Source organism: Hyperolius riggenbachi, chromosome 5 (genome assembly GCF_040937935.1).
Source record: "Hyperolius riggenbachi isolate aHypRig1 chromosome 5, aHypRig1.pri, whole genome shotgun sequence".
NCBI classification, from domain to species: Eukaryota; Metazoa; Chordata; class Amphibia; order Anura; family Hyperoliidae; genus Hyperolius; species Hyperolius riggenbachi.
Window position 1 is genome coordinate 36,152,798 of NC_090650.1, and position 27,074 is coordinate 36,179,871.

General features: G+C 43.7%; 1 protein-coding gene across 1 annotated transcript in view; it reads left to right on the plus strand.

The window, feature by feature from the left end:
* The first annotated feature begins 1,226 nt into the window (after positions 1-1,226).
* ZNF804B (zinc finger protein 804B) overlaps positions 1,227-27,074 on the plus strand; it is a 475,183-nt gene continuing 449,335 nt past the window's right edge. Inside the window, exon 1 of the mRNA XM_068235488.1 lies at positions 1,227-2,090. Coding sequence (XP_068091589.1) covers positions 1,980-2,090 — 111 coding nt within the window. The 5' untranslated portion in view covers positions 1,227-1,979. The remainder of the gene's footprint in view (positions 2,091-27,074) is intronic.

Below are 27,074 nucleotides of genomic sequence, written 5' to 3' on the forward strand. Positions count from 1 at the left end.
GAGGGAAGGCTCAGTAGAGGAGGGAAGGCTCAGTAGAAACCTGATGATTCCCTCTGTTTAGGTAAATATCTCTTTTTGAACCCCTTAAACAATCTTCTTATGCTAACCCACCCTCTACCTCAGTCTTTCTCTACCAGGGTTCCTTGAGTACTCTGCAGGGGTTCCTTGGCACCCCCCCCCCTCATGGGAGAAGTATAATAGAGCACATCATAATAGGGGGTACTGTACAAAAAGGAACACATTAATAAAAAGCATTAGGATAAGGAGACAGTTTGCCCCCACATCCCAAAAACATAGATAACTTATTTGGCTCCCCCCCAAAAAAAAAATTGGCCCCAGACTGCGATACATACACTACACGATACATACGTAGACATATGACTATGGTAGGGATTAGATTGTGAGCACCTCTGAGGGACAGTTAGTGACAAGACTATATACTCTGTACAGCGCTGCGTAATATGTCAGCACCATACAAATACTAATAATACCAGCTTACCACTAATAAAGCTGTTAAAGGAGTCAGGGGCGTAGCAATAGGGGGTGCAGAGGTTGCGCATTGGGGTCCTTGGGCTAGAGGGGCCCCAAGTGGCCTTCCTCAATGGCAGTATTAGCTTCCTATTGGTCCTGTGCTCATAATAATCACTTCTATAGATGAATAGTGGTAATCATTAACAAACTGTTCCACATCCCCTTCTTGCACCTCTGACACTGTAGTTGCCATTGGCAGGTTTCGGTGCATCACATCAATTGTTATGTATAGAGTGCATGGGGGGCCCCGCCCCCAATGTAAAACTTGCATCGGGGCCCATAGCTCCTTAGCTACGCCACTGAAAGGAGGGGGTCCCTTTGGTCCAGGGGCCCTGGTGCAGTCGCCACCTCTGCACCACCCTATTGCTACACCACTGCACACCCACACACAATGCCTAGCCATTTACTTCCCACTGCCCTGTACAAGGTGTGCTGTTTTGCAATCTAAAAGCCATTGATTCCAGGTCCCTTATTATTTTTTTTTCACTTCCTTTCCATGCTATTTAGGGCTGAATTGATCAATGCACCGGCCAGCTGGGAGCTACTGCTGCCGCCATGCCTGCCTACTGCTTACTACTGAGCAGGAGCTGAAACTGGCAGGTAGCAGAGACAGGCAGAGAGAGGGAGAGGAGAGAGAGGGAGAGGAATGACTGGGGGTGGAGTATGAAGCCCAGTCACAAAGCTTCAGCATAGCGACACACAGAGAGAGAGAGAGCAGCATATGGAAGCACGCAGACACACACATAGAAAGTTAACACAGCAAATTAGTGTCATTGAATGCTAGGAGGATGTCTACGTGAGGCTGCTGCAGCCGGAGAGGCAGAGAAAAGGGCAGCAGCACGTTGCTGGATCAGCGCTGATTCTGCCGGAGGAGAGGCTTGGATATCCCCCCTCTCTGCACTGAGGCTCGGCAGAGAGAGAGAGAGAGATGAGCGGCGCCTGGCGCTGACATTCCGGCAGAGCGAGAGGCGTTCAGGATGCGCTGCCTGTTTCAGCACCGCGGACAGCAGCCGGAGCACCGCCGCATGGGAGCCCAGGCAGGCTAGGCAGCACCACTACCACTGGGCTGAAGCCTGGACTGGCTCTTCTGCTTTTTTTGGATTGTGCTTTCCTCAAACTCACAGCTGGAGAATTAACAACAGTGAGTGAGAGACAGAGACACTTGTAAAGCCTTTATTTATTTATTATTATTATTATTATTATTATTAATCATTAGCACTAACATTCTATGCCGTGCTAGGGGGCTCCAAAACACCGAGCACTACAAACTATGACACAGAAGGTAAACAGGAACCTTCCCAATTCAGCTTAGAGGATCTCTGGTCCTTCTATGGAATCTGAGCTCTGGAGGACCTGAAGAGGCTGTTTTATGCACTTAGCAGCCACTGCCAGTGCTAACCTGGCCCTCGTATGCCCTACCTGGCCACCTATGGGAGACTGTGGACCGTATGGCTTGCTACTACCTTGTGATCAGCTCCACTCATCTCAGCAATGGGCACTTCCGTAGCATCAAGGGAGTCTTCAGAGGACCTCTGTGCAAGACGGGCACCACCTTAACGGTAGGGTTACCCACTCTTAATATCTAGTGGTGGTGGGCTGCTGCTGTTATTGTGTTGCTGGGGGCAAGGCTTGCCCGATGCTCCACCTGAGCCTTATGCTGTTGCTGCATGCCCAGCTGGCACTTTTTTTGGAGGTGGGAGGGGGGGGGGGGGGTAGATGACTGTTTTTCATGCTCACAGAGTTTCCCCCCCTCCAATGAAGGGATTTGTGAATTCCCAAAAAGGCTGCACTGTGTGGCATTGGTGCATATGCTCAGAAATATATATATATATATATATATATATATATATATATATATATATATATATATATATATATATATAGCCATGGGCAGGATACAGAAGCATATCGTGTTTGAACTACTTAGTGGCGCTTGCAGACAAAAGTAATTTTCCTGAATGAATATTCTAATGGAGTTTCCTGTGTATAGGAAGGGAGGCATTTTCATTTTTTTTTTCCTTCAGAAAAAGCACAAAATCAATGGAAATTGATATTACAGCTGTATTGATCCACATCCTGGCTTGCCAGCAAGCTACCTGGATCCCATTATTAATGGATCCAGGCATGCACTTTCTTGATAAATACTTAAACTGACTCTTTCAATCACTTGCCCCGTAATCAAAGCCAGTCAGATTTGTTAAACAAGATACATGTGCTTAGTTTTTTTAGCTGGCGGTTCTACGTCAGAGCTTGGCGCCTGTTCTTAAATGTGGGGGCTTGGAGATAAGCGGCGTTGCTAGTTGCTACTTCTTAAAACTCTTTGTGCTCATCTTCAAGTGAACAAGCATTATTTTCTGCCGTATCATATGAAGCCTGACAGAGTAAGTCCAATGCATGTGTTTATTAAGCTGAAGACGTGTGACAAACACTCTCTCTCTCGTTCGCTCTCTCTTGCTTTCTCCGACCCAAATTTTTAAGCAACTGCCCATATCTCAGCAGTGACCCATTACTTTGACATGCGGAAAATATCCAAACTAATATCTCTCTGTTTTCGGAAATCCTACCTCCTTTCACCATATGGGAACAAGCGTTCAGAGTCATTCTAAAATCTGCTAGTGGGTATGTCTGTAAAATGTTGTTCTCTTTGCAAACAAAATTGAGATAGCAATTGAAAAAAAAAAAAAGATACAGTCAGGACTTCCGGAGATTAGTTATGGTTTTATTTTGGAAGGTGATAGGTGTGGTTAATTCTGATGTTACTTACTTTAAAAGGAACCTGAAGCTGCCATATTTATTTCCTTTTAACTACTGGTAATACCAGTTGCTTGGCAGTCCTGCTGATCTTTCTGGTCAGTAGGGTCTAAATCACACACCTGAAACAAGTATACAGCTAATATCATCAGATCTGCATGCTTGTTCTGGGTCTATTGCTTAAAGTTGTAGAGGCAGAGGATCAGCAGGACAGCCAGGCAATGTGCGTTATTTAAAAAGAAATAAACATGTCAGCCTCCATATCCCTCCCACCTTTTAAGTTCCCTTTAAATACGTGATTCAAAAAGATCACCTATACTTTTTGACCTTGAGAAGCTAAACCGTGTCTTTACATTTGTTTAAAACTGCCGCCTGTAGCATTTGCAAAAACTCAGCCATCACTCAATAATTTCAGTAGACTTTTAGTGGGTTTGACTTACTCTGGCTAGCTGACAACCTGGCAGGTTACCCTGTCCGATTCAGCTGTCAGCCTGCACTCACTGGCTCTGAAAACCTTTTATTCTGAGTTATGGGTTGGCGACTGCATTGGGGGTGCAATGGGGGATGTTCAATGACAGTATGACAACGATAAGATAAATGAGACAATATATTATTACCCAATGAGCAAGCAGTCTACACTTTTAGTGGTGTTATTCCCTTTGGTGTGTTTAGAATTCTAACACCACCAAAATGCAATTTATTTTTTGGCCAAGTTCACAATTTAAACAAGAGCAGCACAATAATCAACTTTGTAAATTGGATTCATTACTTATTTTGTTCCCCAATGCTTTTATATAGAAACTTGTAACTTTACCAATGCCGGTGTTCCAACATCCTAGCATACTTATCAAAGCAGCATTCATTTACACAGTTATACGTGGCCTCCCGGGGGATGGGGGGTATTAATTTCCTCAAGGTTGTTATTAGCTCCCTCCAGGTCGGGGTTTTTTAGTTGCCCACCAAGCGGGGGTTATTAGTTCTCTCCAGGGGGGCTATTAGTTGCCAAGTAAGGGGGGTTATTAGTTCCCTCCAGGGAGGCTATTAGTTGCCCAGTAGGGGGGGTTATTAGTTCGCTCCAGGGGGGCTATTAGCTGCCCACGAAGCGGGGGTTATTTGTTCCCTCCAGGGGGGCTATTAGTTGCCCAGTAAGGGGGGGGGGTTATTAGTTCCCCCAGAGGGGCTATTAGTTGCCCACGAAGCGGGGGTTATTTGTTCCCTCCAGGGGGGCTATTAGTTGCCCAGTAAGGGGGGGTTATTAGTTTTCTCCAGGGGGGCTATTAGTTGCCCAGTAAGGGGGGGTTATTAGTTCCCTCCAGGGGAGCTATTAGTTGCCCATTAAGAGGGGGGTTATTAGTTCTCTCCAGCGGGGTTATTAGTTGCCCAACAAGAGGGGAGAGGTTATTAGTTACCAACCAAGGGGGGTTATTAGTTCCCTCCGGTAGGTGGAAGTTATTAGTTGCCCACCAAATGGGGTTATTAGTTCCCTCAGGAGGGTTGCTAGTACCTTCCAGTGGGGTTATTAGTTGCTCACAAGGGGGGCTATTAGTTCCCTCCAGGGGGGAGTTATTAGTTGCCCAGCAAGGGTGGAGGGTTATTAGTTCCCTCCGGGAGGGGGAGGGGTTAATTGCCCAGCAAGGGAGGGGGGTTATTAGTTCCTTCCAGTGGGGTTATTAGTTGCCCACCAAGGCAGGGTGGCATTTTCCTGGCTGCCATGTGAGGAGTACAGTAAAAACGATAAAAACACGATGAGGTTTGTATGTGGATATTCGGCAGCTATTTGTGGCTGGTTCGTAGCTTCGCCCACATGGCTCATGTAAAATTTAAATGGCGTCGTTGATACTTCCAAATCCTGTACAGGCAATTTTTGTTTTTCACCGATCTGCTTTGAAATGAGCAAATTTGTAACAAAAAAGGCACTTTAAGGCTTCAAGCAGGTAGCATACACTTTGACCACTCTTTACAAAGTGCCGTGCGCCACTCCAACCGAAACTGCTCCCAATGTAAAGGCTGAAAATTGAAAGTTGATTGGCTGCTGCAGCTTGTTGTTGAAGATTCCTCACGCTGTGTAATGGCTTAAGCCCCCAGCTAAAGCCGAGATTCTGAGTACTGGAAGCAAACTCTTTCGGGTTAGACTAAGATTAACCTAAATTTACTGATGCCAAGTCACAATACAGTAATCTGCTGTTGATGTTAGCATATGCTGCCTGCATGGCAGGACTTGGCAGGGGCAGACGTACAGATGTTGAGGAACAACATAGACCAGCATGCCCTGCCAGTTCCTATCCTGGCCAGTTGGGAGCTCAGTGATGCCCAATCCAAGTCATTTCTGCCATTATGCTTGTAAATAAGCTGCCTCTGCACTTTTGCCTTATTTGCTATTTTTACCCATTTAAAATTGTTATATGGAATTCTTGTGTTTAGGTCAATTATATTTCAAGTGTAGGGCTTAGGAAATAATAGAACCACAAGGGTTATGCGCACGCACCGCCTATCTAGTTCAGACGTAAAGATTGATTAAAACATATTTTCATCTTTTTTATAAAGCAATCTGGAGCACAGCCTGCTTGTAGACCTGGTAGACCTGGTATGGGCGACTCAGACTGCATTGCAAGTAGCAATATAATGCCCCTTAAAGGAACCCTATAGTGACCCCAAACTAAATAAATGAAACCCAACCCCACATAGGGTGCTGACTGTCTCATCGTTTACCCAATTCACATTAGTCCAGTAGAGTATTTACCAGTGTCAACTTTGTGCCAATCTGACCATCAGATGGGGCAGGAGAGGAAGGTTGGCAAGGAATGATGGCATAGTGTGCATGGAGAGGGGTGAAGTTGACCACTACATAGTTCTAGCTATGTGTGACCATTTTTATTTATTTATTTAAGTATTTATATAGCGCCGACATGTTCCGCAGCGCTGTACAGAGTATATTGTCTTGTCACTAACCGTCCCTCAGAGGGGCTCACAGTCTAATCCCTACCATAGTCCTATTTGTCTATATCGTGTAGTGTATGTATCATAGTCTAGGGCCAATTTAGGGTGAAGCCAATTAACTTATCTGTATGTTTTTGGGATGTGGGAGGAAACTGGAGTGCCCGGAGGAAACCCACGCAGACACAGGGAGAACATACAAACTCCTTGCAGATGTTGACCTGGCTGGGATTCAAACCGGGGACCCAGCGCTGCAAGGCAAGAGCGCTAACCACTATGCCACCGTGCTGCCCATGCTGATGGTTGGATGTACATGGAACTTGACACCAGAGATGCTACAATTGCTGATTAGGTAGAACACAGCATTTGATGTAAGTATATATCTTAAGTTTAGGGTCATTACAGGGTCCCTCTAAACTCTCAAAACCTTAAAGGGAACCAAGCATTACTTGTTTTCCCTGGTTTCTAGTAGCTATACAAGCTGCCAGCCCCTCCCTCCCCATCTATCTACCCATTATTTATCCAGGGGAAGGTGTGAAGTAAGCATCTGTAACTTCTGTAAACTCTTTGAAGCACAGTGTCCGATCTAGCCCCACACACACACACACACACACACACTATTGTTTGTTTTCTCTCTGCTAATGTGTGCAATAAAATAATTACACCAGTCCTTATCTGCCTGATATTAGGTAATAAAACCCTCTGCCAAAACTTTAAATGTAAAAAGAAGAGTTAAAATTGAAGTTTTTTTTTAAATTAATGAACCTCATTGTTGGCATGCATATCTAAATGGTTTGGTTCACTTTAAGAAGTCGTGTCTGGAAACCACACAAAGCTACCCCCAACATAGAGTTCCAAGACAGGAAGGAAAAAGGGTCATGTGATCACAGTTTTGGGTTATGGATTTAACTACAACTCTGAACAGTATAATAAAACCACCCAATACCTGAATAAGTTATGCAATACAAATATGGAATCCTGATGGTAGTTGGGTGTTCAGCCACTCATTTAACAGCACATTTGTTTCTTTGAGAAGAGGGGGGTGTGGCAGAGACCTAAGCAGCAGAACATCTTGTACATTAGTCTGCAGTACCGGGAGAATGAGATGAACAATCCAAAAGGCTTAAGTGCCATTTTCAATTGTCAGTCTATACAAGGATCACTGACAATGTCAAATTAAACTTTAGCCTTTTGGGCTGTTTGTCTCATAGGTTAGGAAAATGTAATTATTTTTTGCTCCTGGTATTGAATTTTAAAGTCTTTGAGTACTCAGGAGGATGAAGCTCAAATGTCATCTATAGTTTAAAGCATTAATCACAGTATAAAACTAATAGGTAAATAAAAAAAAGTATACAGTAAATGGTTTTTAAGCTTATGGAAGGGTTAATACTTAATCCTCTGTTTCATTCATAAGCTAATTGATAACATTGCCATTGCCCTACTTAAATGACTGCTCCAGAAGGAGCAGAGAACTTTTTCTACTTTGTTTGCTCATGAATTACTTAATTACAAGACAATCTGCTAATTTGTCCTGCAACCAGTAATGTTATCAATAAGCTGCTATGAAATGTTGGAATGACATCGGACCAATCTTTTTATGTTTCTGATTTATGTTTTTTTGTTCTGTTCAATGCTTTTTGAACTAAAATGTAATATTGAGTTTTATACCACTTTACGTAAGATAAAATGTCTTAAAAGGGGATGTAACCAAAAAGTTCACTATATTTATGTTAGTGAATTTGACCCTGTTTTAAAATTCAAGCACACAATGTGAAATTACTCATAAGTTGTTCTTACTACCCTGTACTCAGTATTTGCTGAAGTGATAATTGGATCTCAACAAACACGGAGAAGAAGGCAAAGATAGAAAAAAAAACAGCACTTTTGAAGCAGATTTTTCCAACAGAGATCAGCACACACTGCGGCTAATTTTCTATCAGTATAGACACAGGTCATACTGTGCTGGGGAAGGTGACAGATCAGTTTTATAAATGGGAGTGTGGGTCAGCACAGCAAACTTACAGTATTGGAGTTGCATTGTTGATAAGGGCTCTATTTTAAGACATTTCAAGCACAAGTAAGGTGTACCTGTAAATTAAAAAAACAAACAGAAAGAAAAGAAAAGATAGATGCTTTATTAGCAGGAACCTTTTGGATAACCCAGAGGCTTACCCAGCCTCCTTGCCCCACGCATTAGACATCAACCCTGGAGTCTGGACCCCTATGTCAGAGGTGGTGCCCTTAAAGAGACTCCGTAACAAAAATTGCATCCTGTTTTTTATCATCCTACAAGTTCCAAAAGCTATTCTAATGTGTTCTGGCTTACTGCAGCACGTTCTACTATCACCGTCTCTGTAATAAATCAACTTATCTCTCTCTTGTCAGACTTGTCAGCCTGTGTCTGGAAGGCTGCCAAGTTCTTCAGTGTTGTGGTTCTGTGATGCATCTCCCCCCTCCTGGCCCCTCTCTGCACACTGCCTGTGTGTTATTTAGATTATGGCAGGTTCTCTCTGCTCTATTATCTTTTACAATCTGGATAAATCCTCCTCTGAGCTGGCTGGGCTTTCACATACTGAGTAATTACATACAGGCAGAGCTGTCTGCACTCTGCAGGAAGAAACAGCCTGACACTTCAGTGGAAGATAGCTGCAGGGGGAAAGAAACACACAAATGATCTCTTGAGATTAAAAAGGAAGGCTGTATACAGCCTGCTTGTGTATGGATGTATTTTCTATGTGTGGACATACTGTACATCAACCTACTTCCTGTTTTGGTGGCCATTTTGTTTGTTTATAAACAAACTTTTTAAAACTGTTTTTAACCACTTTTAATGCGGCGAAGAGCGGCGAAATTGTGACAGAGGGTAATAGGAGATGTCCCCTAACGCACTGGTATGTTTACTTTTGTGCGATTTTAACAATACAGATTCTCTTTAAAGCAGGAGTGTCACCATAAAAATCTAATTTCAACAGCAACTGGTCTGAGTGTATTAAGTGATAAAGATGCTAATCCTGCATTCAAATCTTTCAAAACGTTTTCTGCTGTTATGATTTGGAGTTATCACATACTTAAGGAGCACTGGCCCTTTAGTAGTCAGTTCCAAACAGTTGCATGCTGGGGGTTCTTTTTATCTATAATATATTTCTTCTCTTCCATTTATTTCCCTGCTTAGCTGCTTATCTGAAACACGATCCCCTGCTCACTTGTGTTTACAAGCAAGGCTGAGGTGACTCAGCGATTGGTGGAGAAAAGAAAAAAAAGTAAAGGGCAGAAATGACATCAGGATTTAGCCTCAAACTGTGGGCAAAAGACATGGCCCCCACCAGGAACACAATTCTCTTCATTTACTATATAAAATTCACTGAAATCAAAACGTGGACAGTACAATACACCTGTTATGTAAGTAGATCAAGTATTTACCTACTTATATATGTGTTTTTTCCCCCTGGCATAAAATGGCTAATCCTACTGCTTTAACCAGTACTCTATTCAGCTGCCATCCACTAGGCATCCTAGGCAGGTGCTTGGGACCTAGTGGGAGTCAAGGGGCGCACCTGCCATTTTCGTTTGCTCTTCCTTCCCTGCAGCTTACCAAAAGGACCTGGATCCACCTTGTCTGGGGTTCCATTACATCTTATTCCATCTCTGGGCAGTTCTCCTTTGAAATGATGAAAAGACATAAAATCTATTGTTTCCTAAATAAAATAATAACACCCCAGCTTCCATCACTTCGGTTTCCTCTCCAGCTGCTTCTCTTTCACCTCCTGTCTCGAGAGTTAACTTGCTTTCGGGAATCTATCCCTCAGGAACCTTATTTAAAATGACTGTCACTCCTGCACTTAGACCACAGTACTGTAAAACAAGGGGCCTGATTTAATAATGTTCGGTTCAGCTTCACGCTGCCAGAGGAAGTCAGAACTCTTCACTCTCTCCCGACGCTAATTTCAGACCGGCTTTCTTATACATCTGTCCGCCCATGCATGCGCGATGGCACGGGGGAAGCGCGGCTATGCTAATGGACCATCGCTGGGATGTAGCCTATTATGCAGGATCAGTTACTAAAAAAAAACCTCAGAAAAATGTTCAACCTACAGAACTTCCAGCACTAAACTAGAACATGTTCATAGCATTAGTGTAGTGATGCTTAAAGGAGCACTATGGCGAAAAATTGTAACATTTAAAATATGTGCAAACGTAGACAAATAAGAAATACTGTATATACTCCCGTATAAGCCTAATTTTTAGGCACAAACAATGTGCTAAAAAGTTACCTCCTCTGCTTATATGCGACTCAGTGGAGCAGAACGGATGGGAGTCAGTGGAGCAGAATGGGTAGGAGTCAGTGGAGCAGAACAGATGGTGGAGCGGGTTTTGTTACTAGCAGAGGAGTGTAAGGATTGTGCACTAGTAATCCTGCTCTTGCCAGCTGGCTCTCTGCTGTGTCCCCTGGCTTGTGGAGCGGAGTGTGCAAGCAACGTGTCAGCGGTGCAATGATCTGGGATTCTTCCTGTGTGGCAATCGTTGTGTCTCATACCTATGATGCCATCTAGTGGCATCCTGAGACACAGCTGTATCATCCTTGGGACACATCTAGCTATGGGGAGGAGGGCTGACTTGTACTGGGGGAACATCACGCTACTGTGGAGGGGGCTATACTGGGGTGGAGGCTTATATGCGAGTCAATAACTTTTTCCCGGTCTCTAAGGGAAAAGTGGGTGGGTCGGTTTATATGCGAGTATATACGGTAGGTTTTTTTTCCAGAGTAAAATGAGCCATGAATTGCTTTTCCCCTATGTTGCTGTCACTTACAGTAGGTAGTAGAAATCTGACAGAAGCGACAGATTTTTCGGACTAGTCCATCTCTTCATAGGGGATTCTCAGCAAGGCTTTTATTCTTTATAAAGATATTCCCTAAAAAGGATTTAAACAATGATGCTGGCCAACTTTCCTGCTCGCTACACAGTTTTTTGGCAGTTGGACTGAGCAACTGCCATTCACTAAGTGCTTTTGAAAATCAATAAATCCCTGAGAATTCCCCATGAAGAGATGGACTAGTCCAAAACCTGTTGCTTCTGTCAGATTTCTACTACTTACTGTAAGTGACAGCAACATAGGAGAAAAGTAATTTATGGCTCAATTTACTCTGGAAAAAAACGTACTTCTTATTTGTTTATGTTTGCTGTTTGCTAAAGCAGCGCAGCTTAATGACAGGAGCGCGAGCTAAGCGCACGCTATGCTGCAATAGCCTGCGCTGGTAATTTACGCTCGCTCCTTCTAATTAATGGCTTCTCCACTGAGCCCGCCCTGAGCCCCGGCTGGACCAGCAGTTTTAATGGACGTGATCCCGTACTTTGATTGACTCAGTAGGCTGCCTGACACAGGCAGCCTACTAGGCCAATCAAAGTGCTGGGAGCGAGTGTAAGCTACCAGCGCACGCTACCACAGCATAGCGTGCGCTGAGCTTGCGCTCCTGTCATTAAGCTGTGCTGCTTTAGCAGCCCAGCTTGATGACTCAAAAATCAACCCATATGTTTTTGTTTTTTTTCTTTTTTAATATTTGATAAACCGTTGTTGAGTAATTAGCAGTGGAATATCCTCGTTTTCTGTCACCTCTTCCCAGCACGAAGCTGCAGGGATCCCCGGCGTGCAGACACTGCTATGAACCTGGCGACCACACACAATTATTCACAATGACCACGTTCACGCTGGATTTACCGGTGCATGAAATGAATGTGGACAGGTACGGGCTCTGCGGCCTGTCCTTTCATCTAGCCAGTGAACTGAAACAGATGGAGGGTTTGCCTTGTTTTCTGTGGAGGAGGGTGGAAGTGCAAATGTACAATATAGAAGTCTGACCAGTGCACACCAAAAAGCGCTAGCGTAATCGCAAACACTCAGAGCTTTTTGAAGTGATTTTTCAAGACGATTTCAGGCATGTGCCTATCGATTTTCTATTTATATCTAGTGTTTTTGGAGCGTTTTTGTGTAGCATTTTTTTTAATGTACAGTACAGCTTTTAGTGTACTGGTTGTGTCACAAAAACGCTTGCAAAATCGCTGTGTTCTAGCTCTTTTTAGAGCGATTTTCCACTTTTCCTTTACTTAACATTAAAGTGGTCTAAAACTCAGCATTTCTACTTTGCTCTAAAAGATTCCTCACAGCTTGAAAGCTACTATCCCAGAATTTTTTTTAACAGAACATCACTGAAAAGGTTAAACAAAGCACTTTGCCCTGCTATTCAGCTTCAAATCTGCATCCAAACTGGAGATAACAGTATCCTGGTTTGCATTCCAATGTTGATACATGTGTGTAAACGCAGTGTAACAAGTGAAAAGGAGCTCTCTGTGAAGCTCTCTGTGGTACACACACAGACACACACACACAGACACACACACACACACACACACACACAGTTCAAAATAGCTCATTAGAAGATGTTAATATATAATAAAAAACAGTTTGCATAAAATGCAATGACAGCTTTTAGGGCACAATAAACTACACTTTGGAAACTTGTAATTTGACAAAACAGACAATATTACGTATGCACAAAAGCAAATATGAAAATATGATAACTGTATGAGTAATAAAGTAGGAAAACACATTTTTATTGAATGTTATGTCGGAGTTTCAGACAACTTTAAGGCTGTATCTCCTCAGAAATGCTGCAGGACCCGCGTTTGGGAAAAAAAATCACATCACGTTATTACGCACTGTTCTTTTTTAGCTGCCTTAGATGATTTGACAGATTCTGATCAGTGAATTATCTGATGATTCTAAAACACATCAAAGGAAAAGTTCTAGAAACATGAGAAATAAAAAAAATAAAAAAAAATCAATCCAGGAACTTTAGAAGACAAAAGAGTACCGTCATTTAAAGTGAAAGATACCTACTATTGAAAACATAAGCCAACCCTTTTAGTTAATGATCTGTCCATTGCTAGAATTATTGGCAAATATTATTTCAGCTGCCTTAAGGTGGCCACACACAATACAACAAAATTATCCGATTTTACGCCAATTCGATAAAAACCGATCTCCCGAAAAAATCGAAAACTTTTTTTTCATTCGACTGAAAAATCCGATCGGATTTTCCGTTTTCTTTGATTTTTATTGATCCGGAATGCCAGATATTTTACTTCAATCTTCCTAAAGATTGTATGGTGTGTGTTAGATTGTCAAATTATTTATATACAGACCCTAGCAATTTTGTCAGTTTCCAATAATTTTTATCATAATTGAGGAAAACATTGAACATAGGTGTGTGGTACATTGGTCATATTTTTGAAATGTTACAATCAGTCAGAAAAATTGATTGCAATTCTTAAATTGAACAGATATTTAAAAAATTGTATGGTGTGTGGCCACCTTTAGGCCTTGTTCACATTGTGTTCCGTTCGCGTGTTTGTCCGCGTTGGCCTTCTTTTGAGGCAATTTTTTTTCCTTTCCTGACGCTTGGGTGGACGATGCGTTTTTGTTAAAAGTACTTTTTGTAAGTGCTTTTCCCGAGCTTTTATTCTAATTCACTCCCTGACGCAAGTCATGAAGTGAACTATTTGACCCGGAAACCTTCTCATAGACCTTCATTGCACCAGCATTCGGAGAAGGGGGGGGGGGGGGCGTTATTAAAAAGCACACGTACGTGAAAAAAGTAAGAAAACGCCTGCAGTGTGAATAAGCCCTTACTTTGTTTTCTGGGCATACGAAAATGTATCTGTTAGGGCTGAGACCCACTGGGATTCTCAAAAACACTTTGCCAAAGAAAGTGAGTGGTGGGTAACCCAGTAGTGCGATTGCGATTAGGGCTAGTCAAAACAGCAGGACATGCCGCATTTTGCGCTCAATGCTGTGTATAGTAGTGCTGCAAAATCCCTTTGAGACGCAATATTGCAGCAATTTGGGGGTGAGTGATTGAAAATTTGAATAAAGATAGTTATGCTTACTTTGTACGTATTCCCAGTTTTTGTCCGTAGCCCTTTTCTACTTTAAGAAATTTTAGAAGAAATGGAGTAAGCTATCGGCTGTGAAGCCTTACGGCTTGAACCCACTAGGGTGATTTTGGCAGCATATTTGGATCGTTGACAATTGCTGGCGATTCCAAAAAACACTTTGCCAATGTATCTTAAAGGGATACTTAAGTCTGGCCAAAAAAATGAGTTTAACTCACCTGGGGCGTCCCTCAGCCCCCTGCAGCTGATCGGTGCCCTCGCAGCTCCACTCCGATGCTCCTGGACCCGCCGGTGATGACTTCCGGTTTCGTTCCCAGCCACAATAGCACCCCTATGCGACTATTGAGGCAAGAAGGCCGCAATAGTCGCATAGGGGGTGCTATTGTGGCTGGGAACGCGAACAATCACTCGCGTTCCCATGCCTGTCGGCCGGTGACGGCGAAACCGGAAGTTGTCACCGGCGGGTCCAGGAGCAGCGGAACGGAGCTGCGAGGGCACCGATCAGCTGCAGGGGGCTGAGGGACGCCCCAGGTGAGTTAAACTCATTTTTTTGGCCAGACTTAAGTATCCCTTTAATGGTGGGGAACACACCAGTGCAATTACGATCAGGGTTAATTGCAGTCGCAGGACATGCAGCATTTTGAGAGTGTTTGCACTGAATGTTGTGTATCGAAGTGTTGCAAAACTGCTTTAAAAAACGATTTTGCAGCAATTTGGGGAGCGAGCATTTGGAGTTTTAAATAAAGTTAATTATACTTAACGGTGTCCCGATGTCCGGCTTTCTTTTGTAGCCCCGCCTCCTAGCAGAACAGGTCACAGGCACTTCTCTGATTGGTCCTAGAGAAGCACCTATGGCCTCCTACTTTAAGGGTGGAGCTATGGAGGTAAGCATTATTAAAAAAAAAAAAACACTATTCAGAAATGCTGTACAGTTTACTATACAGCACTTCAAATCGCAATCACCCTAGCATTTGCTGCACACAGCGCTGGCGTTATTTAAAAGCGCTGCCGTAATTCCTAGTGGGTTCCAGGCCTTAGTCTGAAGAAGGCTTCATAGCCGAAAGCTTACTCCTTTGCTTCTAAGTTAGCCAATAAATGGTATCATCCTGATTCAAAACTTCTTGCTTTTACTAATGGCTATGAAAGTACAATACTCCACTGCTGCTGCTTTACCCCTCTGGGCGATACAATTGCATCGCCCAGGAGGGGGCGCAGCACTTTTTTAATTTTTTTTTATTTTTTAAATCATGTAGCGAGCCCTGGGCTCGCTACATGATAGCCGCTGCGCAGCGGCATCCCCCCACCCACTCCGATCGCCTTCGGCGATCAGAGTAAGCAGGAAATCCCGTTCAGAACGGGATTTCCTGCTGGGCTTCCCCGATCGCCATGGCGACGGGGTGAGATGACGTCACTGACGTCATGGACGTCGTGACGTCAGAGGGAATCCCGATCCACCCCTCAGCGCTGCCTGGCACTGATTGGCCAGGCTGCACAAGGGGTCTGGTGGGGGTGGGGGCTGCGCGGCATGGCGGGTAGCGGTGGATCGGCGGCGAGCGGCGGTGATCGAAAGTTACACACAGCTAGCAAAGTGCAAGCTGTGTGTAACAAAAAAAAATTATGCAAATCGGCAAACCAGGGCCTGAGAAATCCTCCTGCGCGATATACCCCGAGCTCAGCTCGGGATTATCGCCCAGGAGATTAAAGTGTACCAGAGCCAAGGAAAAAAAAAAAAAACGTTTTATACATACTTGGGGCTTACTTCAGCTCCATGCACTTGGATCGCTACCACGCTGCTGTCCTCAGTCTTCTCTGTCTTCTGTACCGGGTCCTGTAACTTCCTCCGGTCGCGGCCAGTCTGCGCTAGAGAAGTACGCCCTCTACTTATCTCACTGGTGGCTGCTGGAGAGATTTGTTAATAGCGCACTTCACTTGCGTCAGACTGTCCACGACTGGAGGAAGTTACGGGACCCGGTACAGAAAACGGAGAAGACTGAGGACGGTGGTGTGGGAGGGATCTGAGCGCATGGGGCTGGAGGAAGCCACAGGTATGTATACATTTTTTTTTCCTCAGCTCTGCTTTCCTTTAAGAAGTAATATAATTATTATTATTTTTTTTCAAAAGAAAGGTCTCAATTCAGGACTAATCTCGGGAATCGCCAGCGAGAACACAGATTCAATCAATTCATAATTACGCCAAGCGGGATGATGGCAGCGATGAAATGAAACGGAGATCCTGCGGGATTTCCCCCTGTAAAACAGCTGATTATTACACAAATGAACAGGCCGCTGCCTACACCGCGGCAAAAGTGGACGTACAGCAGACCTCCCTATTAATTCTCTAAGCAATATTTGCTGGCGCTCGAGCTTTGGTGGCATTAAAACAGCGTGACATTATAACGCCAAAGATTTCCTGTTATCGCTAAAGGTTAATATAAAACATTTCAGGGAAAAAGATGAATATTATTAGGTTTAGTATTTTTATAGCACCGACATCTTCCGCAGCACTGTACAGAGTATAACAGGAGGAGATGGCAAAACTTCCAAAACGCAACTCGCATTCAACACAAATGGAAGGCGTTAGCTTTCAATAAACAGTTTGCACTCTGTTAAATTGCTAGCGTGCTGTTTGTTGCTACTTGTGGCTAGCTGCATCCATTTGTATCAGTTTACATTCAATTTTATCTAGTTTAGGCTGCTTTCACAGTGAGACGTTAAAGTCCCACGTTAGAGCAGCCTGTAACGCAGAGTAACGCACAACAATGAAAAATCAATGGGCTGTTCACAGTGCCCACGTTGCGTAACATTGTAACGCTGCACGTTATTGGAAAGTACAGCTTGCTGTGCGTTATACGGTTAGACTGTGTGCACATGCTCAGTAATGGCCTTTTTTGTATATTTTGCTGCAGGAGAGGAGGCGGGGAGAGTCCGCTAATGTAGCCAGCCACATGGCTACTTAATATTCACTGCACTTGCAGTGTTATCTTCCTGAAGCGGTGGCTGATTGGCTGGCGGGACCACGTGATGCAGAGTGGAACACTCCGAATCACGTGGTCCCGCCAGCCAATCAGTGCCACGGAGACCACGTGATCGGAACAATCACGTGGTCTCCGCAGTCTGTACTGCGCAGAGCACATAAAGAGCTGCATAACACGGCTCACTCTGGCTTCCTCCTCCAACACCACCAAGCGTTGCGTTAGGGGCACGTTATGCGACCTATAACGTCCCCTAAAATGCAACGTCTTGGTGAGAAAGAGGCCTCAGGGTTTAGTGCATAGTTTGCATCTGTTTTAAATTTAAGGCGTTTATTTAAGTCTCGAAGGGGGGGGGGGGGGGCATTGCACATCTCTGTTGGTAGTCATTTCAGTGTCATTTCAGTTGTAGCCTAAATAGGAGCACTGCCATTTCCTTCACTTTACAGAGTACAGGATCTTCTCAAAAAATTAGCATATTGTGATAAAGTTCATTATTTTCTATAATGTACTGATAAACATTAGACTTTCATATATTTTAGATTCATTACACACAACTGAAGTAGTTCCAAGCCTTTTATTGTTTTAATATTGATGATTTTGGCATACAGCTCATGAAAACCCAAAATTCATATCTCAAAAAATTAGCATATTTCATTCGACCAATAAAAGAAAAGTGTTTTTAAAACAAAAAAAGTCAAACTTCAAATAATTATGTTCAGTTATGCGCTCAATACTTGGTCGGGAATCCTTTTGCAGAAATGACTGATTCAATGTGGCGTGGCATGGAGGCAATCAGCCTGTGGCACTGCTCAGGTGTTATGGAGGCACAGGATGCTTCGATAGCGGCCTTAAGCTCATCCAGAGTGTTGGGTCTTGCGTCTCTCAACTTTCTTTTCACCATATCCCACAGATTCTCTATGGGGTTCAGGTCAGGAGAGTTGGCAGGCCAATTGAGCACAGTAATACCATGGTCAGTAAGCCATTTACCAGTGGTTTGGGCACTGTGAGCAGGTGCCAGGTCGTGCTGAAAAATGAAATCTTCATCACCATAAAGCTTTTCAGCAGATGGAAGCATGAACCCACTTTTGAACCAGAAACAGCGGCAGAGGCGCCTGACCTGTGCTACAGGGAAGCAGCACTGGACTGTTGCTTAGTGGTCCAAAGTACTTTTTTCGGATAAAAGCAACTTTTACATGTCATTCAGAAATCAAGGTGCCAGAGTCTGGAGGAAGGCTGGGGAGAGGGAAATGCCAAAATGCCTGAAGTCCAGTGTCAAGTACCCACAGTCAGTGATGGTCTGGGGTGCCATATCAGCTGCTGGTGTTGGTCCACTGTGTTTTATCAAGGGCAGGGTCAATGCAGCTAGCTATCAGGAGATTTTGGAGCATTTCATGCTTCCATCTGCTGAAAAGCTTTATGGAGATGAAGATTTCATTTTTCAGCAGGACCTGGCACCTGCTCACAGTGCCAAAACCACTGGTAAATGGTTTACTGACCATGGTATTACTGTGCTCAATTGGCCTGCCAACTTTCCTGACCTGAACCCCATAGAGAATCTGTGGGATATTGTGAAGAGAAAGTTGAGAGACGCAAGACCCAACACTCTGGATCAGCTTAAGACCGCTATCGAAGCATCCTGGGCCTCCATAACACCTGAGCAGTGCCGCAGGCTGATTGCCTCCATGCCACGCCGCATTGATGCAGTCATTTCTGCAAAAGGATTCCCGACCAAGTATTGAGTGCATAACTGAACATAATTATTTGAAGGTTGACTTTTTTTGTTTTAAAAACACTTTTCTTTTATTGGTCGGATGAAATATGCTAATTTTTTGAGATAGGAATTTTGAGTTTTCATGAGCTGTATGCCAAACTCATCAATATTAAAACAATAAAAGGCTTGAACTACTTCAGTTGTGTGTAATGAATCTAAAATATATGAAAGTCTAATGTTTATCAGTACATTACAGAAAATAATGAACTTTATCACAATATGCTAATTTTTTGAGAAGATTCTGTATATCATCTTATCACTTAAAGAGGAACTCCATTGAAAATGACGTTTTCTCTTTAACTGTCCCTCAGAAGGGCTCACAATCCAATCCCTACCACAGTCATATGTCTATGTACGTATTGTGTAGTGTATATATCCAATTTAGGGGGACACCAATTAACGTATCTGTATGTTTTGGGGATGTGGAAACCAGAGTGCCTGGAGGAAACCCACACAGAGACGGGAAGAACATTCAAACGCCATGCAGACAGTGCCCTGGCTGGGATTGTAACCTGGGGCCCAGTGCTGCAAGGCAAGAGCACTAATCACTACACCACGGTATGGGCTTAAATTAAAAAAAACAAACTATGGCGCTATGCTAGGTGGGCGCCTTTATAGGAGTACATTTGGTGTAAAAGTCTGGCTAACAGCTTTTGCATTTTTTACGGTAAACAAGCATCAACGTCGTTCTATGAATCACGGCTTTCTGTGAGTCAGGATGACCCAGGGCTGAGGGACATTGACCAATTAATTGCGGTGTGCCTTCTACAGCGCTCGACAGACAATGACTATCAGTAAAGCCTAATGGCATCCTTTATTCTGCGCTGTTTGTATTTTGTGCACTTCAATGTCCAGAGAAGTGTTGATTAGATCAAACAATGTGTCCTCAGCCTTTTCTATTTTTGCAGGTAAATGAGTTAATCGGAGAATAGATGCAGCTGCTTCTGCATGACATTCCGTCACTAGGTGGCAGTGTTGAGCACCTGTGACTGATCAGGAAAGGAAAGAGAGCCGCTATATCAGGAATGGGGAGAGAAAGGAATATGCTTGTTTGTTGACAAAAAATAAGAAGGCCATGATTTTCCTGAAAAGCAAAGAGCATTGGGAAAAACATCATTTTTTTTTTTTTTTGCAAACATAGAAGCCTTATAGAGAAATAAGGCTTTTTAACAGCAATCAGCCATATCATTAAAATACCTGCCTAATGCTGCATAAGGGCCCATTCATACTTGAGGTGGCAAAACCAGTAGGGCTTAGCGCTACCATTTTGTGCGAGTGTTTGTACCGTAATTAGTGCGGTAAAATCACTGTACACTCTGGCGATACCCGACGATCGCAATCAGCACTTTTTTAAGCACTGTATAGCGATCACTCCAGAATCGCTGGAAAAGGCTGCAGGCAACACGTTTTGTGATTGCCGCTAATCGCAAAACGCCTGGCAACAATCGCGGCTGTGAGATCACTGCTATATAATTACAATTGCGCTAGCGCTTCAGCGATTAGCGAGAATCACCCACTAACCGCCCTAGTGTGAATGGGCCCTAAGTCCCCCTTGTGCCAACAAAACAGCTCTCACCATTCAACATGGATTTCATCTGGCCTCTGAAGCTGCCCTGTGATATTTGGTGTCACCAAGACGTTAGCAGCAGGTCCTTTAACCACTTCAGCCTAACTGGACGAAAATTTTCGTCCAGTTAGGCTGCGCGCACTCCCGAGGGTCGCGCGCGCTCCCGCGCCCCCCTCCCCCCCGTGCGTGCTCCCGCTGGGGGCAGTTTGCCCAGCGATCAATTAAACGGGATTATAAATCCCTTTCACTGATCGGACCCCCCCCCCCCCCGGAGAAAAGCCGACAGCGTCTCTTCAGACGCTGCGGCTTTTCTGAGATCAAAAAGTTCCCCTGCTTCTATCTTCTTCCTGGGAGCGAGCTCGATCGCTCCCAGGACTTTTTGACTGTGGCCATCTTGTGGCCAAATAGCAAACTACACCAAAAATCACCGTACATTGAATAAAATTAATTTTTACACATGTAAAATCCCCTGTTTACCTCCCACACCAAAAAATACCCACATACAAGTTTTAATAAAAAATAAAATAAAAAATTCCAATAAAAAAAAAATACATAAATAGTTACCTAAGGGTCTAAACTTTTTAAATATTCATGTCAAAGGAGTATATCAATATGATTTATTAAATTATGGGCTTCTAAATAGTGATGGACGCAAATTGAAAAAATGCACCTTTATTTCCACATAAAATATTGTCGCCATACATTGTGATAGGGACATAATTTTAACGATGTGATACCCAGGACATATGGGCAAATACAATACGTGAGTTTTAATTATGGAGGCATGTATTATTTTAAAACTATAATGGCTGAAAACTGAGAAATAATTATTTTTTTCCGTTTTTTTCTTATTCTTCCTATTAAAATGCATTTACATTAAAGTGGCTCTTAGCAAAATGTACCACCCACAGAAAGCCTAATTGGTGGCGTAAAAAAAACAAGATATAGATCAATTCATTGTGATGAGTAGTGATAAAGTTATTGGCAAATGAATGGGAGGTGAAAGTTGCTCAGATGTAAAAAATTCTCAACCCTGTAGGCTGAAGTAGTTAAATAGGACCTTTTCCCCAGGATTGAATTTCATCCCAATCAATAGCTGATACCCGCTTTCCCCCAAGAAATCTTTACTTTTTCTCAAAGAGATCATCAGGGACCTCTGTATGGCTAATATTGTGGTGAAACCCCTCCCACAGCATGATGTCGTTGACTTGGCCCTGACAGTTTCCTGACTGTGAACCTCATTGCATTGTGGGAGTTGCAATATATATTTATATATATATATGTATGTATATATATATATATATATATATATATATATATATATATGCCTGCCTAATAAACACATGCTAGGCCACAGCCGCGACCCCACCTCGCAACGCACGCATGCCCGTAACCTGCACCTGTCCTTCACTGCTGTCAGAAGACCGCCCACGTCCTGCACATGCATGCCAGACAGACACATGTGCCACATGGACCCGGGGGGGGGGGGGGGGGGGAGGGGGGTTGGAGGTGTTATTTTATAGAATGAAGTGTAGACTTTCATATTTAATTCGGCGGGGTAAACAAAACGATTGCATAGAAATGTGAGGCAACTAAAGTACTTTTTTTTTTAATAAGTTCCAGTTAAAACTAACTGGGGGTTTATTTGGAGATATCAGGGTTAATTCCCAATTTAAATATCTTTATGCGAAAGTCATACACCAGTAATATTGACAACAAAAGTTGACACGCCTCTTGGCCTATAGCAGTCCCATGCAGGGGCATAAAGGAGGAGTCCCTTCCACCGCGAGGGGGCAGCGCTGTAAGGGGGGACCAACTATTACTTCACTCCCTCTGATAAAGGGGTCCATCGTTCAGATTAGGTGGTTTGCGGCTACACTTATTATAGATGTGCGATTATGATGGCCACACTTGTCTTATGACCTTTACAAGATGCACCCCCAGGCTGCGAGGGTCACACAGGCAAGAAAAGGCTGTGAACACAGGGGGGCCGCTTCAAAGCTTTGCTGGGGGACCCCATGTTTTGTAGTTACGACCCAGGTCAGTCACATGATCCACAATGGTTTCACCAGTCACATGGCCTGCATAAGACACCACTGCTGTCAGGTAAAGTGATTTGTGATTGGCTGATGCTCCTTTTTTTAATTAGAATGAGTGCCTTTCACCAGCAGGCAGGGAGGAGGGCTTTGAGTGACAACTAGTCAATTAAAGATCATCTCTTTCTGGGGTCGCAAAGTTCGCTTCACTCAGCCGCGGCTCCATTAATCTGCCTGCGAAGCCAAATCGCCCCCATCTATGTATAGAAAAATAATAACTCATTATTACTGCGTCTGATTATTGCTGTGAGCGGCTGGAATAGCGGCTGAAATAGGCCACTTAGTCTAAAAGCTTGTTTTACCGCCGCAGCGCAGCCTGCTTGGTGGACTTCGCTTTCAAATTAAACCCGAGTACACAAGATGAATGCCTGTAAATATGTTCTTTAAAGGCTGTATGCTGCAACTCTTCAGTCTGGGAGGGTCAGGAGTCTGACTGAGGCCTCTCGGGCTGAAACGGCGATGCTGCTTGACGAGGCCAAAAGTGACATCGCAGGGCTTATTTCTCTTATCATCCCCCGCCTATCTGGAAATTCTCCTTAAAGAGAACCCGAGGTGGGGTTCTAAAAATGATATCTGCACACAGAGGCTAGGTCTGCCTATACTACCCAGCCTCTGTTGCTATCTCAATCCCCCCTAAGTTCCCCCTGCGCTATGCTGTCCCCCATGTACTGTCACTCTCACCGCTCCCCCCGCCTCCTGCCTAGCTCCGGTCCCCGCCGTGTCCCTTCCCTCCCCGCTGATTGGAGGGAAGGGATGTGGGCGGGGACCGGAGCTATGCCGGAGGCGGAGGGAGCGGTGAGAGTGACAATACAGAGGTAAACACAGCCTGCTGCGTGTCGACAGCGCGGCTGTGATTTATAAGGGCATAGCAGAGCGCAGGGGGAACCTAGGGGGGATTGAGATAGCAACAGAGGCTGGGCTGTATAGGCAGACCCAGCCTCTGTGTGCAGATATCATTCTTAGAACCCCACCTCGGGTTCTCTTTAAAGGACCACTATCGCAAAAAATGTAAAATACATGTAAACACATACAAATAAGAAGTATGTTTCTTCCAGAGTTAAATGAGCCAAAAATTACTTCTCTCCTATGTTGCTGTCACTTACAGTAGGTAGTAGAAATCTGACAGCACCGACATGTTTTGGACTAGTCCATCTCTTCATGGGGGATTCTCAGCAAGGCACTTATTCTTTATTAAAACATTCCCTGAAAAGGATTTATACAATGATGCTGGCCAGCCTCCCTGCTCACCATAGAATTTTTTGACAGTTGGATAGAGCATCTGCCATTCACTAAGTGCTTTTGAAACTAAACAAAACCCTGAGAATCCCCCATGAGAAGATGGGCTAGTCCAAAATCAGTCAGTTCTGTCCAATTTCTACTACCTACTGTACAGCAACATAGGAGAAAAGTAATTTATGGCTCATTTTACTCTGCGAGAAACGTACTTCTTATTTGTATGCGTGTACTTGACAATTTTCACGATTGTGATCCTTTAAAGTGAGAGGGCAAACTCTCACACTGTGTGCATTTTTTATGAGGGATGGTCGGAAAAGCCCGTTTGCGATTGTGGGGAAATTCCAATGTCTGCCAATGCCAATTAATGTTTTTTTTTCCAATTTCCCATTTTTCGGATATCCGAGGAGTATTTTATTAGTCATTTTTTTGCATCACAAATGCAAAAAAACGAAAGACAAAAAAATCGGAAAAATAGAAAATCAATCATCGGGGTGATCCGATTTTTGCTGAAAAATTATGTATTCTCTGATTGGTCCATTGCTTCCCACTTCCGTGATTGGGCTAAAATGAACGAGTTGCGGTAAATGGGATTTCTGTGGATTTCTGTTTTCCGATTTCTGAATTCTGATCGTGAATGATGACATTTCAATCCCGCGGAATCTGAATGTGCATCCCTATTTTCATATAATGTACACATATTTTTGCATAGAGTTCCATAAACTCCTCCGCACGACGAGACACACTGCATCCGCATTTTAAAAAATTGTCTATATATGCCATTTTTGTTTTCTAGAACACAAGCGACGCAGTTTTCCCATGAGAAATCTTTTCCTTTTTTCAAACAGATAATCAGGGGGCGCTGTATGGCTGATATTGTGGTGAAACCCCTCCCACAGCGTGCGGGGCCGGATTTAGGCCAAGGCCTCCTAGGCCATGGCCTGGGGCACCACAGGAGCAAGGGCACCAAAGCAGGAGGCTAAACTGGTGCAGCATTGGCAAGCTTAAAAATGCTGCAATGCAGGGAAATCAGGCGAGCGCCTGACCACGGTACTCTGCTGCCAGCCGCCTGTGCAGCAGCCACCTTGCTCTCTGTGCATGTTTGCATTGTAGCCAGCGGCTCTGGACTTGGGTAGCATTGGAGACAGAAAGGAAGAGGAAGCTTCTGCACTGGAGACGAGCAATGAGTGACACTGATGGCTGCTGTGGCTACCTATACTGAAAGAAGGGGTGGGAAAAGGAGGAATTAAGGGAGTCATCGGGCTACCTATACTGGACGGGAGGGGTCATCTCGCTACCTATACCGAAGGGGGGCGGCTGGTGACAGTGGCCTTGGGCGTTAAAGAGTACAAAACCGGCCCTGACAGCGTGATGTCAGCGCCTCACAGCACTGAGGTACTGACATGACACTGTGGGAGCCTTGTTGCATTGTGGGAAATAACAGCTGTTTACAGCTATTTCCAACTGCCAAAAAAAAAGCAAGCAGCATCTCCTTCCACTGACATCACCTGCCAGCAGTAAAAATGTCACCATGTGATAAATGGCAGAATGTAAATCAGGGAGAGGAAAGATTTTACAATGGACAAACACTGACTAAATCATTTATACATAATTATTGTAAAAAATAAGCACTTTTGTATTACATTATTTTCACCGGAGTTCCTCTTTAAATGATATGCTTTGAAGTAAAATAAACAGTCCTCCAAAAAATTGAATGCAGAGAAAATAAATAAAATTGTAAAACAACCTAAAATCTGACATCATTTCACTTTATGGTGTTTCCATGCTCTATCAGCATACACTAGATAGCTGATAAATAGAATAAAAAAAAAAAAGTCTTGGAATTCCCATTTTACGGCCAATCAAAGTATTGAAGGCTGGGAAGGTGGCTAAATATATACATGTCTGTTGAGCTGATTTAGAAGCCTTGTTCCTGTCAATACCCATTCAGGGAACGCACCGGCCACCAGTGTTCATTCGCCATGCAGTCTGAGCCCCGGACGCTAATACCAATTAAGCCAATTCCATTAATTTCTGAGAAGTGACAGTATGAGATAATAATCAGTGGATTGTGCAGAGCCGAGTGCAGAGGAGAAACCAGCATGGTAATTAGACAGATCATGACTTTAATCAGAAAGCCAAAAATATCGACTGGGCCGTTATTGAGATTCCTGGGTGAGGCAGGACTGCTTAGAAGTGAAGAAATCAAGCATTTTATTGAATATAGATTCCCCCTCGCTTGTGCTGACCCAGGATACCTTTTGCTGACTCCGTCATAAAGTTCAGGAAAAAAAGCTAAATATACACTGAGGCCTAGTGCACACCAGAGCGGTTTGGCAGCGTTTTACGATCCGCTTGCGGATGTGGAAACGCTTGGGTAATGTATTTAAATGGGCTGGTGCACACCAGAGCGGGAGGCGTTTTGCAGAAACACATACTCCCGGGCTTCTGCAGATTTTGGATTGCGGAGGCGTTTCTGCCTCCAATGTTAAGTATAGGAAAAACGCAAACCGCTCTGAAAAACGGCACTTCAGAGCGGTTTGCCAGGCGTTTTTGTTACAGTAGCTGTTCAGTAACAGCTTTACTGTAACAATACATGAAATCTACTACACCAAAAACGCTTCACAAAACCGCAAAATGCTAGGTGAAATGCTACAGAAAAATAAGAAAAAGCGTTTCAAAATCTGCTAGCATTTTGCGGATCTGCTAGCGGTTTTTGGTGTGCACCAGGCCTTAAAGCGGATGAAAAACTAACTATAACAAGTAACTTGTCTATATATCTTATCTAAAGTTTAGATAGTTTACACAGCAAATCTAGCTGCAAACAGATTTAATAGAAAATGGTTATGTCGTCCTGTGATACAATGACAGCAGCCATGTTGTTTGTAAACATTACACAGAGGCAGGCTTACCTGCACCATCAGCACTCAGACTGTGAAAAAAACCTTATCCCCCCTCCTCCTTCCTCCCCTCTGCCTCTGAAATCAATGGCTAGTAACACCTCCCCCTCCCCCTGCCCAGACTGAGCTCCCATGAGCCCTTGCTACTGCCAAGGCTCTCTGAAAACCTGTGGGTGTGGTTTATTTAGTTTATAGGGAATTAGAGTATTAAAACAAAAACAAAAAAGTATTTGGCTTGAGGAATGCCCTATAAACAATAGGAAAGGAACACAATTATGCAATGTGTAAAAGTTCACCTCGGGTCCACTTTAAATGGAATCCGAAGTGAAAACAAATGTATGATATAATGAATTGTATGTGTAGTACAACT